The 24063-nt window shown below is 48.1% G+C and overlaps 2 protein-coding genes across 7 annotated transcripts in view; one reads left to right on the top strand and one right to left on the bottom strand.

Annotated features, from left to right (window-relative positions):
* The window catches only part of FAM78B (family with sequence similarity 78 member B), a 94016-nt gene extending 81773 nt beyond the window's left edge, over positions 1-12243 (bottom strand). For 2 of the 3 annotated variants that reach the window (XR_015161323.1, XM_086393860.1), the window contains exon 1: positions 11614-12243. Coding sequence is in view for 1 of the 3 variants with exons in the window: in XM_086393860.1 (XP_086249986.1) it covers positions 11614-11876 (263 nt within the window). In the remaining 2 variants the exon portion in view is untranslated. Of the gene's footprint in view, positions 1-8421; positions 8595-11613 lie in introns of all 3 variants that reach the window. The other variant, XR_015161322.1, reaches the window with a different exon arrangement.
* The window catches only part of LOC147377088 (uncharacterized), a 93339-nt gene continuing 80825 nt past the window's right edge, over positions 11550-24063 (top strand). For 3 of the 4 annotated variants that reach the window (XM_086393862.1, XM_086393861.1, XM_086393863.1), the window contains exons 1-4: positions 11550-11682; positions 17434-17613; positions 18056-18172; positions 18360-18509. In XM_086393862.1, the coding sequence (XP_086249988.1) occupies positions 18134-18172; positions 18360-18509 (189 nt within the window). In that variant the 5' untranslated portion in view covers positions 11550-11682; positions 17434-17613; positions 18056-18133. Of the gene's footprint in view, positions 11683-17433; positions 17614-18055; positions 18173-18359; positions 18510-19085; positions 19205-24063 lie in introns of all 4 variants that reach the window. The other variant, XR_015161324.1, reaches the window with a different exon arrangement.

The following is a 24063-nucleotide window of genomic DNA, read 5'->3' on the forward strand; positions in this document are numbered from 1 at the left end:
AATGGGACCATGTGTAGAGAAAGCAGACTCCCTGACATCATGCTGAATTTCTAGCATCTTCCTCAGGAGAGGCAGCCTGGAGTGGTGCAAAGATCTTGGATTCAGCCAGATAGGCAGAGGTGACAGGCTGCTTGGAGGCACAAACTCAGCTCCCTCTTCCTCTAATCCATCCCTCAGATCCCAACAAGGACAAAGCAAACTGTGCTGTAGCCCAGCTTGCTCGCTCCTGCTCCTCCCCGCCCTCACCTCCTTTAGAGTAAGCAGACACAGCAAAACTGGATCAGAACCCGATGCTAAACTGTATTGAGTTCACAAAAAAAAAAAAAAGAAAAAAGGAGAAAACCCAACTAAAAGCCACAATAGAAACAGTCTCCAGGCTTCCAGGATCTCCCTTTCAGACTCCCCATCTGCTCCCGCTCCACAGGGGCCACCCAGCTGAGCCCTGCTGTCAGGGGAGGGCCCTGGCCCCCTCACAATCTGCCATCTCTGACATCACTTGGATCTCATTTCTTCTGGAGCTGCCAGGGGCCCTGGAGCTACCCTGCTGCCTGTGGGCAGGGGACCAGGGGCCCGGGGATGGCCTCGGCACCTGGGCTGGGGATGGGGAGCATTGAGGGGCGGAGGAAATGGATTCTGGGTTGTTGGGCATCCAGGCCGAATCTCAATTTTCAATTTTTCCATGCATGCCTCCTCCCCTGGCTGCCAAGCCCTCCCGTTTCCTGCCATCTGTGCCGGGCGTCTCCGGGGAGCCCCTCTCCTTTCTGGTTTGCTAATCACTGCCTATGGACACTGGGAAGAGGCTGGTCTCTGTGCTCCTGGCACCTGGGTAGCTGTTCCCCAGGGCCCATCTGACTTCCTCTCTGTGCAGAAGGGCTGTGCTTTGGCCTCCCTTGGGTGGCCCACAGACTCGGACCCTCAACAAACGAGAAATAGGTGGCGCTGACCCCTGATGACTGCATTACAGACCGGGGTGCACCAGCCTTGACTCATGGAGTGAGCTACCTGCTCCCCGTCAGGCCCAGTGCAGCCTGGTGGTGAAGAACGTTGGCTGTGGAGTCAGAGAGACCCGGGTCTCTTCCCGGCTCCAGCACTCACTCGCTGTGTCAGTGCACCTCTCTGGGGCTCACTGTCCCCGTCTGTAATGTGAGCGGCTGGGCTACACGATTTCTCACATGGCCCTAACACCCCCAAGTCAAGGGTGACTCTGTTGACTCGCATTTTCCCGGCTGTGCCTCTGCCCTGTAACCTAGAGTCTGCTATGACTGGTACCTGGAAGCAGTCTTGTGGGAGGCAGCTGGAAGGGCAGAGAGTGCTGACCTGGGTGCTGGGAGGGTCCCCTGGGTCTGACCCCAAGACCCTGATCTCATTAACATGCCTGGACCAGCTGAGCAAACCAGCTGGGAGGCGACGAGACTGGCTGCTTCCAAAGTGATTTAAACGCTTTGTTCCCTGAGTCTCCACAGCAAGGACAAAGGCAAGCACTCAAGGCATTATATTGAACGCTCTCTGCTCACCCATGTGTTCATCCATTCACTCTACCATTTGGCCTTAATGCAGCAGTGAAACATCGTAAGGAGTCACTGGAATTCTGGGTTCCGATCCTAGCTCTGTTGCTTGTGAGCTGGTTAATGCTAGGGAAGTTACCCACTCTCTCTGGGCCTTGGTTTTGTCATCTCTAATGTGGGGATAGTATGGTACCTGGCTCTCAGAGCATACGAAGTATCTAGCACCGGCGAAGTCTTCAGTAAACGGTGGCTGTGATCATCATTAAGTTGAATACATTGTTTACAGCCTCGTGGGAGACAGACAATAGCCTAATGCCTGCCCATTTCTTAAAGTGTACATGTGTCCCAGGAAGACAAGCTCCCTGGCTCCAAGGGTCAGGAAGACATCTTCAACAGGAATTTGGGTTTAGTTCTTTAGCACAAATCTCTTATCCTTCCTCAAAAAACAAAAACAAACAAACAAAAAAAAACAGTGAAGTTTATTTATGGAAATTTGAAAGAGCCTCAGATATTCGAGTCAGTTAAAGCCTGGTCTTGAAGCGAGTTGCCCAGGCTTTGGTGTGAAGGCTGTCATTTGCCATTTTGGAATGGAGGCTCAGCTGGTGGTTCTTGGGAGGAGGAGGAGGGAGAAAGCCACTTCTCATTCTTCATCCTTCCCTCCCGACACATGCCAGATCCTGACTCACTCCCCTTACCCATGCCCAGGGCAAAGGAACATTTCCTTTGCCTGTTTCTGGCAGTTTCCAGCCTTGCCAAAGGCTGTCCCTGTCACCACTCGTGCCCACAAACCGTGACCTCCCTGGCCTGCCTGTCCCTTCAGGATGCTGCTGAGCTTGCTGACTGAGGATGCCGATTTATTGCTTCCCATTAGCCAGACTCCTGACAGCCTCTAGGCACCCTGGCCTGACATAGCCCACACGCCAGCTTGGAAAGGTCAGGTCTCCAGAGAGTCAGTCAGCCAGAGGCTTTTTGAGACAGGCTTGTCACAGTAACCCCACCGAGGCGCCGTCAGGTGACACACGGCCTTATTTATTTTGCTTAATTGGACAGCCTGAAAATTTCTGTTTGCCTTTTTGGAACACATTTGGATGTTCCTATCTGCCCACTCTTATCTTCAGAGACCATAAATGATGCCCTCCAAAATGCCTGTGCACCGACTGCCCCTGGGGCTCCATGTACACAACCCCGGGGATGACCTCTCTCATCCCCACCTCCTGTACAGGGTTGGCACAGACCATGCACTTGGCACAGGAGGGCATGAGGCAGCCCTGATTCTACCAGTGCCTGCCACAGTGAGTGACCTTGAGTACATTAGTTATTTAATCAGCTTGCTTATCTAAAATAGGAAAAATGGCTGTCCTACATAGGTCTCATGATTTCAGGATTACGTGAGGTTGCCTTCTAAAGGGACAAATTCATGAAAGTATAAGTTAAAGATCTACTATAAGATGTATCAGGAAGAATGTATTAGAAATAGTTTTGGACACAAATTATTTCAGGTGTGGGTCTCACTGCCCACTCAGGCTGGAAACTCCAGACCTTCCTGAAAAGGGACAGCACAGTATCACTCCAGCCCCAAGTCCCTGACTTCTCATCTGGGGCCTAACTGACACTGACATCAGGGGGTCTGGGGGCAGGGCTGGCAGTCCCCATGAGGACCTGGCTGAGATGCAGGCATGGCGCCAAGGACTGGGAGCGGCAGGGTCCTGGCTGCTGCCCAGAGTCCACAGCTCAGAGCAGATCTGGGAGGGCAACCTCTGGGTGGGACAAAAGGTAGCAGCTACCCCCTTCCTCTGAGTATGAATGAAAAACAGCCCTGGATCTGAAGTATAAAGTGAGCCTTTCTCCTCCCCTCTGACTCTGAGTGGCACTTGGGGGAGTGTGGCTGATGCACGAGGGACCCTTCCCCAGAGTGTGAATGCTTCTCTCTGTGCGGGAAGCCACAACCTCCCTGTTCCTTGAGGCTGATCCAGAGTCACCCTCTAGTAACAACAGCCATGTTGCTGTTTAGTTGCTCTGTCATGTCTGACTCTTTGCGAACCCATGGACTGGAGCCCATCAGGCTCCTCCACCTATGGAATTCTCCAGGCAAGAATACTGGAGTGGGTTGCCCTTTCCTTCTCCAGAGGATCTTTCCAACCCAGGGATTGACCCCACATCTCCTGCATTGGCAGGTAGATTTTTTACTGCTGAGCCACGTGGGAAGCCCAACAAGAGTCATGCGCTATAAAAAAAACAAAACAAAAAAACACGTGCACAATACACCAGTCTGGAGAGCACTTTCACGGTTTTCATCTCACTTGATTCCTGACCCCCAGCCAAGTAGACAGCACAGGACTTTTTGCTGTCTATTTACATGAATGCGAACTAGACACTAGATTGATTGTTAAGGAATTTGCCAAAGGTCATATGGCTCAGAATCAAATCCAAGGTCTTCTGACTCAAATCCCTGTGCTGGAAAGAGAGCTGGTATACCCTCAACTGGCATAGTGGACAGTTCCAACTGGCTTGTGTCAGAGCTGCTGAGGGAGTGGGGTCCACACAGCTAACACAGCGCACACAGTCCACACAGCTAGGCCTGAGTGAACCTTGCAATAATAGTATAAGAATTCCTAGGAGCCAGCGGAAAGTCCGATGAGTGAGGGTAGAGCCAGGGGTCCTTCCCACTACCAGAAGGGGGTCCTCTTTTTTCCTCTTAATCATCTGTCCAAACAGCAATTGTGTGGAGAGTTTGAGGGATGAAAGGGCTCACAAGTACAATAACTGAGGGGTCTGGGGTCCAGGGCTGCCCATTTGGGCTGACATGTGAGCCCAAGGGAAGATCCTGGAGGAGACAGCACAGGACTAAAACCTGCAGTCCTGGCCAGCTTGGGTCCCTGAGAGGTGAGGAGGTGTCCCCCTGCTCCCAGGGAATGAGCTCAGCAATGGATGGACCTGGTATCTTACCCTCCTGGCCCTACCCTCTCACAAAGATTCAGCTCAGCCACCAACTAGATGCATGATCTCAGGCAAGTCCTCTGACTCCCTGAGCCTTAGTTTTCTCAACAGATATAATCAGAGCATCTAGCTCCCAGGGTCATAATAGGGAGGATGAGACAAGATCGCAGCACTCCACAAATCAGAGGGAAGGGGATGTTTGGGATCTTGCATCTTACACTAGATTCTGCATTTCCTGACTCAACTGGCAGCCTCCTTTAACCTGGATCATGAAGCATGTGCAGACCTCACCCCACAAACAGTATCTGCCACTGCTGTCATGGGGAAGGTTGCTGACACCCTGCAGTCCCGCACCTCCCAGCTCACCTGTCCTGCTTTCTCCACCCAGCGCAGCTGTGTTTCAGCATCCCATGCTACACAAGCCACATTTTGTTTTTAACTCCCACGTACTGCTCCCCTTCTTTTTCTGAATCATGTTTCCTTGCCTGTTCCTCTAACCCCCTCCAACTCCAGAGTTGTGCTTTATCTCCAGTGAGATTAATGCTTCCTGATAAGACCAGCTAATCTGCTGCTGCTCCTCTTTTGCCGAGATGGAGAAGATTAGAGGCAAAGGGTTAGGCTGCCTCCCTTTCAAGGGCACTCAGGACTTTAATAAGGGAATTGCATCCTGCTTTCCCATCTGATGCTCTGGGACAGGGGTCCCCATCATTTCTGGTGAGGATCTGCCTTCACTACTTCCAGATAATAAGGCCCCTGACTGGGGGCGTCATGGGAATGGGGGAGGGGTGTCGGTTCTGGTCTCCACAGGGAGACTGAGAACGTGGCCGCCAGCTGCTGAGGGGCACTGGGCCTGGTGGGACACTGCACCTCACGCTCATCTGGCTCCTGGGACGCAAGAGCAAAGTGCCTGAAGGAGGCATCTCGATGACCAGTGAGGGCCACGCTCAAAGCTATGCTGCACGTGCTGCCCTGAACAAGGGGGGCAATCGCCCTACTCGGCCTGGCTAGGACCATCACCTCCAGAAGTCCCGGAGTTCAGGCTATGAGTTGATGATGTAGGTGGAGCTGTGCTAGGACACGGCTTCCATGTCCCAGCTCCTTGGGCATGGGACATGGCATTCAGCTGAATGCCAGTCTGCAGCAGGCAACGTGACAGGCAGGCCTCAGTGTTTACTGAACCCCACTCCTGGTGTGCAGAAGACCGCAGGGAAACAGGGGGAGCGGCATACACGTGCCCTGGGTTGAGGAGCAGGGAATCTCATGGGACGATGCAGCTCAAAATGACACAGAAGCACGGTGGAGTTCAACTGCTCGTGTGTCAAGTGACTGCTGGAGTGTCGGGAGTTGGAGAGATTTGTGGAATTAGCACTAGGTTTTACATGAAAGGCTAATTTTCCAGAGAGACATGATTTTTTGAAAGGGACACAGACTATTTGAGGTTAGAAAAAGGGCTCCTTTATTTTGATCAAATGTTTAACACCTGTTATGGGCCAAGCACTATTCACAGAGAAATAAAATGTATATAATACCTGCTTTAATGGGGCTTACAGTCTTGTAGATAAATCAGAAGTTACATAAACATATAAATACTGGCTTATTAACGGTAACAACTAAAAGAATAGCGTGTTATTCAAGAGAACAGGACAACCCTAATATAAACTATGAACTCAGGGTTGCCTCTCTGAGGTAACGGCTGAGACCTGAATGAGGAGTAGGAATTTGCTAGAAAAGGGTAGGTGTGTAGAGCATTTCAGACAGAGAGCAGCACATGGAGAAGTTCTGAATCAGGATGAAGCTAGTTTCTCTGAAGAAATGAAAAAAGGTTGAAGAGGCTTAAGAACAGACATTCAGAGTGGGAAGAGATTTGCAAATTTCATCCTGGGATTGTAAAGGGAAGCCATTAAAGGGTTTAAGCAAGAAAGCAACAGTATTTACATTTCTAAAATGTCACTTGACTATCATATGGGGGATAGGCTGGAACATATGGGGGAGGGCAAGAACAGAAGTGGCAAGTTTGGTCAGAAATCCTCTGTCGGAGCAAGTGATAGGGGATGGTGACATGTCCTACACTGGAAGAGGTGGGCATAGAAAGTGGTGGCTGGATTAGTTATCTGCGGGATGGGATCAGCAGGATTTGATAATGGAATGAATGTCGGGGGAAATATCTACAGTGACAAACGGATTTTCAGCTGAAGCAACCCAGGGACTGAAGGTGTTACTAAGATGGGAAAGAACGGCAGAGGTGCAGCTTTTGGGTGGGAGCTACAGCGGAGATCGAGAGCACAGGTTTGGATACGCTGAGCTTGAGATTTCTTCCAGCCAGCCAAGTGGACACTGTGTAGACACATACGCCTGTACTGCAGGTGACTCTGTCCCAGAGGCCATCTGGTGCCCTTGGGATGGATGAAATAACTATCCATCCAGTACAGAATGAGAAGTGTCCCAGTGAACTGCACTTTGAGGTCAGATAGAGGAACAGCCAGAAAAACAGCAGGAGGGCTAAATGATGGAAGTGACTCAAGACACAGGAAAGCTGTCATGCGGAATATTGATGAAAAGGTAAGTGTCCGCTGGATCTGGAAATATGGAAAGCCCAGACGAGCTGAGCAAGCGCAAATTTGGAACTGAGAGAAACCAGCTTGGAATAAACTGAAACGGTAACAGAGGTGGGTGGGGATAGTCAAACCCTCAGTAATGTTGGCTCTGCGGGAGGAGGAGAGAGACAGGCAGGAGCTGTCTCCTGAAGGTGAGGCGTAAGCTCCCAGCTCCTCAAACTGCACCCAGGCCAAGGCTCTCCAAGCCCTACACTGTCAGCCCTAAGCTGACCACAGCTGACCCTTACAGCTCTAGAAGACACCACACCTAGGCGCGGAGGGAGCGGGAAGGGCCTTCAGCCGCTGCCGGCTCTCCCCCTGACCTCAGCTTTGCCTGCATCTTTGGCACATGAACCCCACTCCTTACTCTTGGGTATTGTACTCTAGCATTCAAAACTTCCATCATGGGGTGGGGGGAGGGATGGATTGGGAGTCTGAGATTAGCAGATGCAAACTATCACACATACAACAGATAAACAACAAGGGCCTACCGTGCTGTACAGGAACTGCGCTCTATCCTGTGATAAACCGTAACAGAAAAGAATGTGTGTGTGTGTGTGTGTGTGTGTACACATATATGTACTTGTGCTTAGTCCTCCAAGTCATGTCTGACTCTTTGTGACCCCATGGGCTGTAGCCTGCCAGTCTCCTCTGTCCATGGGATTCTCTAGACAAGAATACGGGGGTGGGTTGCCATGCCCAGCTCCAGGGGATCTTCCCAACCCAGGGATTGAACCCAGTCTCCCACATTGCTGGTGGATTCTTTATGGGCTGAGCCCCCCCAAATAACAGATCAGATCAGATCAGTCGCTCAGTCGTGTCCAACTCTTTGTGACCCCATGAATCACAGCATGCCAGGCCTCCCTGTCCATATGTAGGCTGAATCACTCCACTGTACAGCAGAAATTGGCACAACACTGTAAGTCAACTATATCAATAAATTAGAAAATAAAACAAACCCTGTTCTATCATAAAGGTCTTAAGTCTCTACTGAAAAGCTCCTGTATGCCCAAGAGGCACTGAAAGGGTATGAAGCGCTTCCTCATACTCCTTTGGTTAAGAAGATCTGATCTCAAGCTTCCCTTTTCCAGATCTACTCTTCCAGGCCTTCCCAGCAGACCCTTTCTGACCTTATCGCCCACTGTTCTTCACCTTGAAAGCTCCTCTACTGCCTCTGTGCGCCCCCTTATATTTGCCTACTCCATGTATTTGCTGGTTTTGCCCTTTAGAACTAGCCCCTCCTCCTTGCCTGGCTGAATCTCACCAGTCCCTTGCATCCAGCTTGAGTCTTTACATATCGAGAATACCTGGCCTGGTCCCTTTCTCTGGCATTTCTCCTATATTACTTGGGAGCACTGGCCTTTTCTGCCTGTGCCCCTACTTACCTCCTGCACTGAGGAACACTGAAGCTGCCTGCTTATTCCTTTGTTTTCTTTGCTGGCACTGGTACATCAGAGGCAGTTGGTAAAATAAACATTTGTTTATTGATGGGTTGATTGAGAAAATCCAGTGGTTCTTCCTCCCTGAAGGATGAAGCCTTGCAGCAGTCTTGGCAGGGCTGCAGGAGCAGGTTCATCAGGGCCAAATGAGAAAGAAATGGGGGCCACAAGCATTAATAGCCTGCTTCCTACAGAATCACTAGAGGGAGTTTCAAGTCACTTGAGTTAAAGTTCAAATTAAGCTCTGGCCATCCTGACCATCAGCTACTTCAAATGCTCTTGTAGAAGCCTTTTCTTTCTTGGAAATGTGGAGAAATTTAAACCATGAAAGCTCATGTTTTCTTTAAACCTATAGATAAATTTTCTTGGCATTTTAAGTTGCAGGTTTCCTCTGGCATAGTCCCTTTTAAATGTTGAAAAAGGCAGTTTTATAACCTATAGTCTCTCATCATACCATACTTCATGTAACAAGAGCATTACACAGAGGGGAGAATTCAGCCTGTGGTGTTTTCTCCACTCAAGGTACTGGCTAAAATGGACATAATAACTAATAGGCTGCAGTGACTTTCATGCAATATGGGTTTCTATCAGAAAGTTTACATTGGCCAAGTTTTCAGGGCTCAAACATTTCGTGGAAATTGGTTCAATCAAATGCAGGCTCCAAAGAGGCCTTAAACACACACAGCCATTATTGCAGCCACAAAGACAGGAGGCCCCTGGACACAAATCTAAAATAATATGTTTTACGATTTCTTGGGGACTATTTTTGTCCCCCGCCAACAACAACATGAAAAGCAAGAATCTTAAAATACTGAAAGTGGTAGTTTAAAGGCAGAACTTTTTTTCCCCTCCAAATCCCAAAGGCAAGAACTCAGCAAGGAAGGGTCAGGGAGAATGTGTCCCTCTGAGCGGACACCAACTCACACCCTAAAGTGGGTTCCCATGTAGACACATCTCATAGAGTCAAGGAAGTTCAACTACCATGTCTGTTTATACCTCACCTTGGCTTCTCCTGAGGTGGAATATATTCTCTTTTATGAAAGAATGATTTATTTACTTTCAGATTACTAATTTACAGGAGATGTGAGGCAGCAGAGACTCTTGGCTGTGCAGTCTTGGGAAAAATAAGACTTTCGGCTCAGTCCCACCTTGTGTCTCCCAGAGTGGCCCCAGGCTGCAATTACTGCCCCCAACCAATGCTGCACACTGCCATCAGGGCCAGGCCAAGAGAACAAACGTGAGGGTGCCCTTGCCCTGTCTGGGGCTTTCTCTGATTTAGCTGGAAATAATGAGTTTCTTAAAAAAAAAAATCTTTAAAAGACACACATGTTCAGATATAATAATTCTTTTGAGGGGCTGTATGTTTTTAAATGGCATGTGTGTTAGTTGCTCAGTTGTGTCCGACTCTTTGAGACTGTAGCCCACCAGGCTCCTCTGTCCATGTGATTCTTCAGGCAAGAATACTGGAGTAGGTAGCCATTTCCTTCTCCAGGGGATCTTCCCAACCCAGGGACTGAACTAGGATCTCTTGAATTGCAGGCAGATTCTTTACCATCTGAGCCACCAGAATTCACCCCAAATAAGATTTCCCCTATTTCTCACATCCAGCTGCCTTCCAGAAAGACAAGAACACTCCGGGTGCAGAGACGGAGTAAACCGGGCTGTCACACATCTTCCCTAGGAAGGAGCTTTCTCCAGAATTGTATTTTTATGATTAGAGAGGAAAGTTCAGACTCTCTGGGGTGGGGAAAAGGGTGGGAGTGGAAGCCGGGAGAGACAAAGCAACCTGTCAGAATTCCTTTTAGCACCTATGACTAGTGTTAACTTACATGCTCCCAAAGTGCAATAAAAAGCCTGCAAACTGCTGTTAAAAAGATAGTTTGACCTTTTAAAATGGAAACTCTCCCACCTTATATCCATATTCAAAAGATGAACCTTGGGAACTCTGGAGTTTTAGATTACTAATGAAATGAGGCTGACTTTTCAGAAGAGGGTTTCCCTACGGGCTGCAAGCTAATTAGGGTGTTTAGACCTACGTTGTAACAGCAGGCAAAATGCAGGCCCCAAACCTTTTAGCCATTGTAGTTGCCAACTGTGTAGAGTGTACTTCTGAAAGGAGTCTGGCAGGGAGTTATGAAAATTTAGTTAATAAAAAAGTCCTGGACGCGACTGTCAGCAGCCTGCGGTTCCGGGGCAGGCTGTCGGCCCCTGGCGGCAGAGGAGTCGCCGCGATCCCGGGTCTCCACCGCAGCTGCGGAGCCAGGCGCGCGCCGAGCGGCGCTGCTGAAAGAAGTTGGAGAGCTCCCACCTCTCCGACAGAATTCGGCGGTGGGCGCTGGGGAATCCCTCCCAGCGCCGGAGAATAAAGTTTGGAGTAAGTAAAGACCCTAGACCGACATGAGACCCATACTTTCACTGAGCAAAGACACGTATCGCACCACGCCAATCAGAGGCTGCTCGCACAAGGCCATCAGCCTCGCTCCGCTGGGACGCGCCCGGAGCCTTCCCACTCCCACCACCTCCAGTACTCTTCAGGAGGGCGCTGAGCCAGAGAGGTGGCTGTCGGGTGTGCGGTTCCGGATGGAAACGCCTCCAGGCTTTCCGGTTCGGGGTACAAGAACTCGAAGTCAACAGTCGAAGGAACAAGGGCAGACCAAGTCCAGGCTGGACGCCTGGGACCTTCCTCTCCAAACCGGCTCGGGTTTCTCCAAAGCACGCGCGGTACAGCCCACGCGCCCCCAACACTCCACTACTCTCTACAGGTCCCCCCAAACTCTTCCCCAGAAGCCCTGCAAACCACAGACGGCGCCCCGAAACTCCCAGGGCACTAGCCAGCCACCCCCACCTCCGTCTCTTGAACCCTCCTCAGAGCGTTCTTCCCGCCCCGCACCGTGCTCCTAGCATTCATAGGGAATCAGAAGCAAACTACGAGAAAATGCCTTCGCGAGGAGCCTCCCTACACACATCAGCCCTGTCACTGAGACAAAAGCGTAGGGAGGAGGGAGATGGAAAAGGAGGCGGGAGGAAGGTTTATAAAAAGGATGGGGAGAGCAGTAAGAAGGAGCTGGGGAGGAGGGTCGGGGTGGGGAGAGACCCTGCCTCGAAGCCCGCTCCTACTCCGCGCGGCCGGTCGCTTACATGCCCAGGTCGCTGTAGGTGTTGAAGAACTCCATCTGGTTGCACGCCTGGATCCAGCCCACCACCCAGGTCTCGTGGCGGGGGATGGGGGGCATGACCACGCGGGCTGAAGCTTTGAAGTAGGGGGTCTTGTAGCGCAGGACGATGGGCGAGGTCTCCTCGATGCGCGTGGGGCACTGGTCGATGGTGGCGCACACATCGTACACGACGATGTTCTCGCGCCGGATCCGCGCCTTGCAGGTAATGCTTTGGATACAGCCCATCCTGCCGCCCGGCGCCGGCGCGGCGCGGCGTGGGGCAGCGCCGGGGACCGCGCGGGCAGCCGGGGGCGCCCGTCACACCGGCATGGCGACGCGCCGCCCGCTCTGGGTCCGGCTCAGCTCGCGCCCAAGAGCGGGGAGCCGCCGCCGGGCATCCTCCGAGGCAGCCCCCTCCTCTCGCCGCCTTGCGGGGTCCCGGCTGCCCCGACGCCCGCCCGCCCCCGCCCACGCCCGCCCCCTCTCTCCCGCAGGGCGCGCGGAGAGCGTGCGCTCCTAGAAGGCAGCGGGCGCCCCCGCTAGCTCCAGGGCCCTAGCGGAGGGCAGGGAGGGGAGCGGCGCTGCGAGGAGTGGTGCCCACCCCGGGCCGGAGCCCCCCGCCCCTCGCCGGAGAGGAGGAGGCGGCAGCGGTGGCGGCATGGAGCCGGGGGAGGGCGGCGGCGGCGGCAGCGCCCGGTCTGTCTGCCTCCGCGGCGGCAGCGGCAGCAGCCGCCGCCGCCGCCGCCGCCGCCGCCGCCGCTGCATGAACCTCTGCACCGCGGCGGCCCCCCGCGTGCAGCGCACCCAGCGGCGGGCGAGCGGGCGGCCTGAGCAGCAGGCGGAGGCAGCCGTGGCAGCGGCGGAGACCTGCTCTCCCGCCGGCCCAGCCCTGCAGCTGGGCCGCTGCGACACTCCTCTGCCGGGCCGCCGCGGGCTCGGGGCCGCAAGGGGCTGTGACCCAGGGTGGAAGGCCCCACGGGCAGGGCAGTCCGGGACGAGATCCGCGGAGGAAGCTGGCTGAACGCCATGAGTTTTGTCCCTCTCCGGCTGCCGTTCGGGTCGGGGTTGGGGGGGGTACTGTGTAAGGGTGGGGGTGTTTAAAGGGCCGCCAGCGCTGGGGTGGGGCCCGACACGTGGGTCTCGGGAGGGGCGGGGCTGCAGTGGGTGGTTCTCCAGGGGTGGGCTTGGGGGTTGCGGGGACCCCTTCTGGGGTGAGTGGGTGGGACCGAGAAGGGCGGGGCGCTGTCCAGAGTCTGGGTGGGAACCCGGCAGTGAACCTATGGGGCAGCCTAAGGGTTAGGGGAGCAGCTATATCTGAGATTGGCCCGTCATTTATAATGTAGTTTGTTAAGAATTAGGCTTGAGCTCCCCTAGTATTTTACCCTGAAGAAGGCCGAAGTCTGGGCTCCAGTATGGTGCTAAATGCAGTGAATTTACGTCTTTCCCTGACTGGGTTTGCCCTGGAAGCTTTTCTTTGCACCACTCTACATGGTGAGGGTATCCAGAGAATTCATCCGTGCCCTAACACGCCAAGAGTTTTGGTTGAAGTTCGAACTCAGCTTCACTCATCATCTGTCTTCATCCAAATCTTTTCCTTCTTAGAAAACCGACTTTCAGCAAACCCCTACCCACTGGGAGATTAGAACAGTAGTGAACGTACCCTAAACGCTGCATTTTGAATGTAGCTGTGTCCCAAGACGGGTTATGCCTTGCGTTACAGACTGGCTGCATTAGAATGCTTAGCAGCCTTCTTGAGGTTACCCAAGGTGACCTGTGACCTGTTAAGTACAAGGAGAACTTGAGAACATTTTTGGAACCGGGCTGGATTTAAATAGTAACTGCTTAATGATACAAGTCCAGGGCCATTTGTAGTAATCCATCTGTCCTGTAGAAATCCTGGATCTCAGGGACCTGTTGTTTCCTTTACTTGTGCTTTGGTGACTGGCCCGCAGTAGCTGCACAGCAGTTTCTGTGAGTGAATGAATGAGTGAACAAAAAACAGCATCGCAGTAACTGTTTAGTGGAGACTGCCACCACAGATGTTGGACATTGTGTACAGTGTGATGCCCTGTGTCTGATATTGTGCTCTAAAATACCAAACAGGGGAAAAAAAAAAAAAGCAAATGGTTTTACTGGGCATTTTTTTCCCATTTGTATTTTTAAAGCCAGTACCTTCTTTTTAAGTACTTCTTCCATGGTCATTGAGCATTTGTTGGATCCAGTGTCCAAGTATGAAATATTCTGACTTAGGCTGCACAGGACGCTGGTTAGAGTTAGTCTTTAGCTAAGGACAGATGTGATGAGTAATTTAAAAGTCAGTTGAGATCTAAAAGTACCCTATCCTTATTTTAACTTTCCTGGCACCTTGATTCAGTTTAGAGTTAACAAAAAATGTAGTTTTTGCCCTTTGATAACATGCTTCTCTCATTTTACCATGTAACCACCAATCTCAATCGCTGGTCCTTCCATTCAGCAAACACTGACTGCGTGGCAGGAGCCAAGCATCGTGCTAAATACTAGGATTCAAAGACAAGAGCTTGTGGATCACAGGAGAAGAACCACGTTCTTGCTGTGAACTGTGACACGTGCTTTAATAGCATGTTTTCAGGGCCACAGGAGCCCAGATAGAGGAGCCACTGAGAGATTCACACGTGGCTTTCCTGAAGCAGTGGCATTTGAATTGAATCTACAAGGTCTGGTAGAAATTCGCTAAGAGTACAGGAGTGAAAAGGCCAGGCAGCACAAGAATTGGATAAATACAAAAATGCATAGAGGTATGAAAGAACACCGCATAATTAGGAAAATAAACAGCTCACAGTCAATGCAATTCTCAAAGTGTTATGTGTAGACCCATGGGCATCAGACTCACTGGCCAGGAACCAGTTATTGATGGAACCATATTTTTATCTTCAGTGGAAACTAATGAATGCAAGATTTGCATTTTGAGAAAAATTACTCTCTATCAACTTGGGGGATAGAGGAAGGACAGGTTAGAGGCACTGTGTCAGAATATTGTGATGCCAGATGATTTGGGTCTGAGCTAGGGCAGTGCCAGGGGACTGGAGAGGCCCGATTGCTTTTGAGAGTCATTTAAGAGGTAACATCGATTTACTTGGTAACTGATTAGATGTTAAGAGAAGAGTCTGGCCAGTTCTAAGTTTTCCAGCTTCAGCAATTAAATACATGTGATCCTAATAGCCAAAACAAGGTGACAAGTGGAAGCAGATTGAGGTTGTGTGTTGTCATGTTAAGTTTGAGGTATTTTGGGGAGGGGGCCAGATTGAAGTTTCAGTGGTTATTAAGTTACAGGAAATAGACTAAGGGAAAAGCATTCAGTTGGGGGAATTTAGTTATCTATGTTGATTTGTCAGGCTGCAATTTTGTGGATAAATATTATTCTTTGTCTTCTGGTAATACATACTGAGCCTTTATAAACAGGGAAGGGCAATAGTAGTCTTCTCCAAATTATAAGAAAATCATATAATAGAGAATATATCTTATTTTTCCAATTTAAAATGAGAGTGTGTTATATCCAGTAGAGTGCCAATAAAATAAAATTCATTATTCACAGACGTGGACCCCTGACATTCTCAAAGGGTTCATCCATGACCTTACCAGAATCATGAATATCACCATGACTTATAATTTCCACTATAAAAAGCAGTAAAGTGTAACTGAAAAATGTAAGGGATCTTTTTTAGACTCTTAATGGTTCTATAAATATGGGGCCAAGGTAATTTCTAAAGCTTCTTAAATAAATTTTGCCATTAAAATAAACTCTTTACTTCATTACATCTGTACCTTATTAACTCCATGTTTCTCTGACTCTGCAAAGGAAAAAAAGTTAATCACAGGGTGAGAATTACTACATAGATGCCAATGAGAAAAGAAGAGGTAAGCTGTGCTGGGGCACAAATGCCAGGTGTGGGGTGTGATCCATTCACTAGTAAATGGCTGGCAAGTACACTCTGGCCTCCTAGCAGACCATTCAAATTTGTGTCTCAGCAAAGTATCTAACTACAGGGATGTTTCAGGTCACTCAGTAGAGACTATTTTTGTTCATTAACACTCAGTCTGCAAAGAGCAATGGGCTGCTGCATGTAGCTCAAACCAGAGTCCTCAGAAGTGTGACGATGCCTCTCTGCTGCTCTTGTAAGTTTCTCTTTCTCTCTTGGTGAAGTCTCCCCTGCCTCTGTGAGCATCATGTACCTGCCTCTATTAGCATCTTTCCTGCTGTTTCATGGTTGTTTGCTCACTCTTGTCTCCCTCAGCAGGCTGTACACTTCTCAAGGGGATGTGTCGTCTGCCCTGTTGCCCAGCCTAGTGCCTGGCACCTAGGAGCTGCTCCATAAATGTTTGAATCACTAAATTTATTTTTTTAATCTGATAAAATACTATTTCCCATAACTTAACTATGAGCACTGTCTCTTTACTTACATTAAGCATATATTTTTATATATTTTTAATTAATTTTATTTATTTATTTTTGGCTATGCTGGATCTTCGTTGCTGCATGAGGGCTTTTCACTAGTTGCGGTGTGTGGGCTTCTCATTGTGGTGGCGTCTTTTGTGGAGCACGGTTCCAGCGCGTCAGGCTCAGTAGTTGTGTCTCAGTAGTTTTGGTGCATGAGCTTTGTTGCTCCATGGCATGTGGGATCTTCCTGGACCAGGATTTGAACCCATACCTTTGGCACTGGCAGGCGGATTCTTTACCACTGAGCCATCAGGGAAGCCCAATGAGCATATATTTTTTAATCTACTTCTTTCTGCATGGCACCTCTTTGTCCCCCACCCACTTTGTCTCTCTCTCTAGCATCCCTGCTGCTGCTGCTGCTGCTAAGTTGCTTCAGTCATGTCAGACTCTGTGCGACCCTATAGACAGCAGCCCACCAGGCTCCCCTGTCCCTGGGATTCTCCAGGCAAGAACACTGGAGTGGGTTGCCATTTCCTTCTCCAATGAATGAAAGTGAAAAGTGAAAGTGAAGACGCTCAGTCGTCTCCGACTGTTAGCGACCCCATGGACTGCAGCCTACCAGGCTCCTCCATCCATGGGATTTTCCAGGCAAGAGTACTGGAGTGGGGTGTCATTGCCTTCTTCGATTAGCATCCCTACTTGATGTCAAATTGACATCCTTTGTCTTGAGCACTATTATCTCCTCTCAAAGGTTATCAGTTCTGAACACCAAGAAATGGAAAAGCTTTAATGACAGGACCTCGGAGACAATCATTCCTTGTGAATAACTTCATTCGAGTTTATTCTCAGGGCACACACAATTCCTCCTTTGTACTTCATGCTTCTGATGTTCTTGTGCATGACAGAGCCTCTCAGTTCCCCGAGTGAGAGCCCTAGCGCGCACTCTCCAGGACGCTGGCCTCTGTATCCCCTTTACAACCGCCTCCCTCAGCCTCCAGTGACCCCACACTCCATGTTTCTAGAAGCTGGTCAATCTCTGACTTTATTTTTCCTATCAGTTGACTCATTACTCAATTTGTTAAGTGAGCTTTTTGGAAACTCTGGGTCACAAAGGCCTATTTTCTAGTTGATCTTGGTAAGAGTTTTCAGAGACTGTAACAGACCACCAAAAATTGTTGAGGAATTACCCCTGGAATTTCTTAAAAGGGAGATAATTTCTATTTGACTTAGATGGTCCGAAGGCAAGCAAGGGGTTAACTGAATCCTCAAGGTCTTAGAGAATATGATTAAAGAAACGACTCTTCCCTGCAGGGGCGGTGGGGGGGCGGGGGCGGTGGGTAAAGCTCTCCTACCGCCACTTCAAGTCAGAGTAACCAGTTTCCTTTCCAGGCTCGGCTAAGAAGCCTTACAGGAAACAGGAAGTGGACCCTGGCAATGGACTCAGGCTGCTTTGCTGAATGTGTTCAGTCCAAGGTGCAGCAGCTTCTTCAAGTGGCCAATATTCATCAAGTTTTTCTAGTAGCCTCGCATTAAAATAGGCTGCAGAGACTACCAAGGATGGCCTAGTTGGTGAGCTGTCTTGTTGAATGTCACTTGTGCCTGTCTTTGCCACAAAATCCTTTTCTCAGTCCTTATATGCAGGGCTTGATGCTCTTCTTCTTTTTTAAATACACACAGCATGTGCTTTTAAAAAAAATGTTTATTTGGCTGCACTGGATCTTAGTTGCAGCATGTGGGATCTAGTTACCTGACAAGGGATTGAACCTGGGCCCCCTGCATTGGGAATACAGAGTCTTAGCCACTCGACAACTAAGGATATCCCTTGAAGGCTTTCTTTTAATTCCAGGATTCTGCAAATCCCAGTTCTCTTGGCTTCTCTGACTCCTCTTACTTCCTGCCTTCCCCCAGGGTATATTTCCTAAGGAGCCCTCCTCCCCAGCCTGAACTCCCTCAAGGCATTTACTCATGTTTCTGGTTTTAACTATTATTTTCAAAATTATTTATTATTCAGTGATGTCTGTGTGCCAAGTTCTTCCCTCCAGCCCAAACATTTCCTGAACTCAACACCAGCTTGTCCATCTGCCTCTAGATGTTTCTGTGTGGATATACTGCCAACTTGTTCATCTCGGTGAGTTGACACCTCTCTTCCTGCAAGCCAGGGTCTCCTCTTGATGACCTTGTTTCTAGGTGAAGCTTCCTCCCTCTCCATTTTTGCCATTCTCCTCCCACACATCAAGGCAGAGCAAATTTTGATCCTAATCCCGCCTATTCTAGAAATTTCGGGTATTTTTTGTTATTATTTGAATTCACCACAGGTTTTTGAGTTGGTGTTGAAGTGCTCCATTGACGGAACTCCAAGCAGTGCTTCTAGCCCTTTTTCTCTACTTCTACTATACCCTGGATTTCAAGCCAAGCAGATGGCTCACCCGTCCCTCAAGAGGTCGCCATTCTTTCCTCTTCTCTTTGTAAGTTATGTTGTTGACTGAATGTTCATATCCCACCCTGCTCCACACAATCATAATAATAGCAATGGTGTATGTCTCATTGATTCCTCCTCTAGGTCTGTGAGGCAATATCATTATCCTGTCTTACAGACAGTGGTGCAAAGAGAGTAGGAACCTGCCCCAGGATCAAATAGCAAGTGGCTGTGTCAAGATTCAGATCTCTGTCTGACCACACAATCTGACCCCCTGACTCATGAGAACTTCTGCAAGCACTTCAGCTAGATATGATCTTTTCAACCCCTGAACTCCTGCTCAGAGCATACATTGGACACTGAATAGCTCATACATGAATGAATAGAATAATAGCAATTTTAATAGCTTTATAAGATTAAAGGAGAAGAAAGCATTAAGGATAAATCCAGATTTCTGGGCTAATTTGAGAGAAGGAGAGTTTGGTGGGTTGAGGGTTGCAGTGATCTTGATATCGGGATATAACCGCGCATCCAAATGAAGCTACCCCATGGGGAAGTCATTGATGAGTGTCTTGTCTGAGTTGTCATTTTAGAAATTGCAGTTTATTTTGTTTATGCATTTTAGACCGCACAGCGTGGCTTGTGGGATCTTAGTTCCCTGACCAGAGGTTGAACCCGTGCCCCCTGCAGTGGAAGTGCAAAGTCCTACCCACTGGACTACCAGAGAATTTCCTGGAAATTACAGTTTAGTGCAATTCCTTCTATCATTTTTCCTTCCTTCCTTTTATGTCTTTTGTCTTCTCTTCTTTATTTTCCTTCAGAAATATCATTGAACCTTTTTTTAGTATCTGATATTATGATGGTGCTTAGAATTGGATATGTAAGATACTACATCCTGTTCTTATGTTGTTCATAGCACTCACCCTTTTAAAAATACTATTTATTATATATCTTTCTCATGAATACATTATCATCTTAAGTTTGTGCCTCATATTTAATTTGATTTTGTGTCTTTAGTTCTAAACACAGTGCCTGGCAAATAGTAAATGCTCAAATGATATTGAGTAAAAAGTCGTATGGTGCAGAACAAAGGAAAGGATATTTCGGGTTGAGATCAGTGCTCCTTAAATTGTAATGCATGTATAAATCCCCTGGGGATCTTGTTAAAAGATTCTGATTCAGTAGGTCTGGGGCGGGGGCATGGAGGGGCCCAGAAATGAGATTCTGCCTTTGTAGTCAGTTTCTAGGTCCTTGTTATTCAAAATGTGGTTTGTGGACTCATAGCATTGGCAGACAAGTTGAGAAGCATGATGGAGAGGATGGTGTGTAAGGGAGAAGTAGGAAATTTAGTGCGGCAGAGAATAGCCCCTGAAAGGGCAGGCATGGGGATTGATGAGCCCAGAAAGGAGGTTAGGACCAGAGGCCATGGCTCCCAGTCATGTCTGACTCTTTGCAACCCCATGGACTGGAGTCCACCAGGCTTCTTTGTCCATGAGGATTCTCCAGGCAAGAGTACTGGAGTGGTTGCCATGCTCTCCCCCAGGGAATCTTCCAGGGGGATTGAACCCAGGTCTCCGACATTGCAGGCAGATTCTTTACCAGCTGAACTACCCAGAAAGCCCAGAGTCAGACATACTTGAGTTCTAATCTCAGTTTGGAGAAGTACTGGTGGTACAATGTCATTGCTCCTAATTCTCACTTTCCTTGTTTACACATGAGAACAGGGAAAGCAAAATGTCTCCTTCACAAGGCTGCTATGAGCATTAACTTGATGTAAATTTTCTAGGTCAATGCCTGGCCCATGGTGGGCACTCAATAAATGGTAGTGATCATCATTACCAGGGTAGGTGATGGACAGTGTGAGTCTGGGCAGATAGAGAAAATATCATTTCTGCCTATAGGGATTTCTAGAGTGGATGAATCATCCATGTGTTAGGCCTTCTGGCTATTGCCTCTCCCTTCTCTATTTCGGTCATACTTCCCTGGTGGCTCAGATGGTAAACGCGTCTGCCTACAATGAGGGAGACCAGGGTTCAATCCCTGGGTCAGGAAGATCCCCTGGAGAAGGAAATGGCAACCCACTCCAGTACTCTTGCCTGGAAAATCCCACGGACAGAGGAGCTTAGTAGGCTACAGTCCATGGGGTTGCAAAGAGTCGGACACGACTGAGAGACTTCACTTCTTTAGAAGCTTCTCTATTTTGGCTTCATGACTCAAGGGGATAAACTGTAAACTGATTTCACGGCGTGAGGCCCCAGGTGAGATTTCTACTCACAGTAGATCAGGTCAGGAAACACCCTTAGCAGAAGGCAGGCACCTGGATTTGCTTTGCTGTCAACCACATTTCTTTTAGACAACTTCCCTTTTCTCTTCTTACTTCAGTCTCAGGTTATCCTGCCAAATTCCAACTAATCTTGGAAGAGATGTGTCTGACCAAATTCTTTCATGTGGGTCAGACAATAGAATTTGTTGGAGCAACAATTCGGTGCCATTGTCTATCCACACATGATTATTTTTCATTAGTTGCTGTCCAGCTCTTGTGCTGTGTGGGAAGCAGACCCCTACTTGTCCTCAAACACACCCTTCTCCAACTCCTTTGTCTCTATTTGTGTTCAGTCCTCATCATCCAGAGCACTAGTCTCCAGGACAGTCTCCACTGGAGGAGAGGAAGAAAATAATAAAATTCCTATTTTATTTGTGTTTTATTAATGACTATACAGTATCAGTGTTGTGGTGCTGATGGATACAATTTATAATCAAACAGGCAAACCCATATGGCAACTACTGATCTTTTATCTTTGCAATTGTCTAATTGCAATTCCTTCTAACTGGTCTTGGCTCAATCCCATCTTGTATATTACACTGAGGATTATCTCTTTTTTTTCAATCTCTTTTTAAAAGTTGAAATTTTGTTAATTTACAATGTGGGTTAGCTTCAGGTGTACAGAAAAGTGATCTGAAAAAGAATATATATATTCTTTTCAATTTTTTTTCCTTTATAGGTTATTACAAAACATTGCATATAGTTCCCTGTGCTATACAGTAGGTCCTTGTTGTTTATCTATATTGTGTGTATATGTTTATCTATATTGGGTATACTATGGTAGTATATATACATTAACCCTAAGCTCCTAATTTATCTGCCTTATACCAAAGATTCTCTTTCTGAAATGTATTTCTCATTGTTCACTGGCCTGTCTAAAGTCATTCATTCATTCATGTGCTGAGCAGCTGCCACCGGTCAGGCACTATTGTACTCTAGACTTACAAAGATGAGTGAGATGCCGCCCTTGCCTTTACAGAATCCAGGGAAGTAGGCTCCTTGTGATTTCCTGTTCCACCACGTGATGAAAGATTTTGTAATCTGCAACCTAATTTCCAAACTCTCCTGTTTAAATTTAGTCACACCGAGGTGATTAGCATTGCCTAATTTTCACCCATGTGCTCTCCACTTTCACATTCTGCAAAAATGTAAGCTCCATAAGGGCAGGGATCTTTGTATTCCAAATGCCAGTATATAGTGGGTGCTTAATAAATACTTATTGACTGCAGGACTACTTAGTGTGTGTTGATTCCCTTCCTCATTAAGATCTTTTCTCTCTGTCACATATCTTTCACATAGCCAACTCATCCTTCAGATCTCAGCGTAAATGCCACTCCTTCAGCAATGCTTTTGACTTCCCGGACTCAGTGAGGGCTCACTATTGTGCATCCTTAAATCCCTCTGTACCTTTTCCTCACACCATGTATCATATTATTAATAATCATTTCTGGGATTATTTAATTATTCTCTGTCTTCATCTCTAGATTATAGACTCCGTAAGGGTAGGGACTATGTTTAATTTTGTCATTGCTGTTTTCTCCAGCCTTCAAAACAATGCCCAATGCATAGTGGTTGTTCACAAAATGTCAAATGAGGGTGATGTAACCTGCCCAGTTTCCCAGTCCTTCTGACAGGAGGGAAAGGGACAGGGCACAACCTTTAAAAGAGTGACCTAGGCCAAGGACATGACTCAAACTGATTAGAACAAAATAGGCCCAAGATGGCTGATGGGTTGGCTTCCACTGGACCTTGTGTACCTCAGCGTACGCTCATTTTGACACATCAGCAAGCTAAATGACATACCCACCAATCCCATGACAGTTCAAAGGTTGACCATAAAGGTAAAAAAGTGAGCAGTGGCCCAATTCTTAGAAATCCCCATCCCTTCCCTCAAATAGCTGGAATACTTCAGCCACTCGTTAGCCTAGGAAATTACCCATGCCTATAAAAACATCTACTTCTGATTCATTGATTACAATAAAGCATTTGATTGTATGCATCATAACAAACTGTGGAAAATTCTTAAAGAAAAGGGTTTACCAGACCACCTTACCTGTCTTCTGAGAAACCTGTATGTGGGTCAAGAAGAAACAGAACCTTCAGTTCAGTTCAGTTCAGTCGCTCAGTTGCATCCGACTCTTTGCAACCCCATGAATCACAGCATGCCAGGCCTCCCTGTCCATCACCAACTCCTGAAGTTTACCCAGACTCACGTCCATTGAGTCCGTGATGCCATCCAGCCATCTCATCCTCTGTCGTCCCCTTCTCCTCCTGCCCCCAATCCCTCACAGCATCAGAGTCTTTTCCAATGAGTTAACTCTTTGCATGAGGTGGCCAAAGTACTGGAGTTCCAGCTTTAGCATCATACCTTCCAAAGAAAAACCAGGGCTGATCTCCTTCAGAATGGACTGGTTGGATCTCCTTGCAGTCCAAGGGACTCTCAAGAGTCTTCTCCAACACCACAGTTCAAAAGCATCAATTCTTCAGCACTCAGCTTTCTTCACAGTCCCACTCTCATATCCATACATGACCACTGGAAAAACCATAGCCTTGACTAGATGGACCTTTGTTGGCAAAGTAATGTCTCTGCTTTTGAATATGCTATCTAGGTTGGTCATAACTTTCCTTCCAAGGAGTAAGCGTCTTTTAATTTCATGGCTGCACTCACCATCTGCAGTGATTTTGGAGCCCAGAAAAATAAAGTCTGACACTGTTTCCACTATTTCCCCATCTATTTCCCATGAAGTGATGGGACCAGATGCCATGATCTTCATTTTCTGAATGTTGAGCTTTAAGCCAACTTTCTCACTCTCCTCTTTCACTTTCATCAAGAAGCTTTTTACTTCCTCTTCACTTTCTGCTGTACGAGTGCTGTCATCTGCATATCTGAGGTTGTTGATATTTCTCCTGGCAATCTTGATTACAGCTTGTGCTTCATCCAGCCCAGCATTTCTCATGATGTACTCTGCATATACATTAAATAAGCAGGGTGACAATATACCGTGTTGACGTACTCCTTTTCCTATTTGGAACCAGTCTGTTGTTCCATGTCCAGTTCTAACTGTTGCTTCCTGACACGCATACAGGTTTCTCAAGAGGCAGGTCAGGTGGTCTGGTATTCCCATCTATTTCAGAATTTTCCACAGTTTATTGTGATCCACACAGTCAAAGGCTTTGGCATAGTCAATAAAAGCAGAAATAGATGTTTTTTTGGAGCTCTTTTGGTTTTTCGATGATCCAGTAGATGTTGGCAATTTGATCTCTGGTTCCTCTGCCTTTT

Source organism: Bos grunniens, chromosome 3, assembly GCF_055505025.1.
Source record: "Bos grunniens cultivar Pamir isolate PY7600 chromosome 3, Bosgru_T2T1.0, whole genome shotgun sequence".
Classification (NCBI taxonomy): Eukaryota; Metazoa; Chordata; class Mammalia; order Artiodactyla; family Bovidae; genus Bos; species Bos grunniens.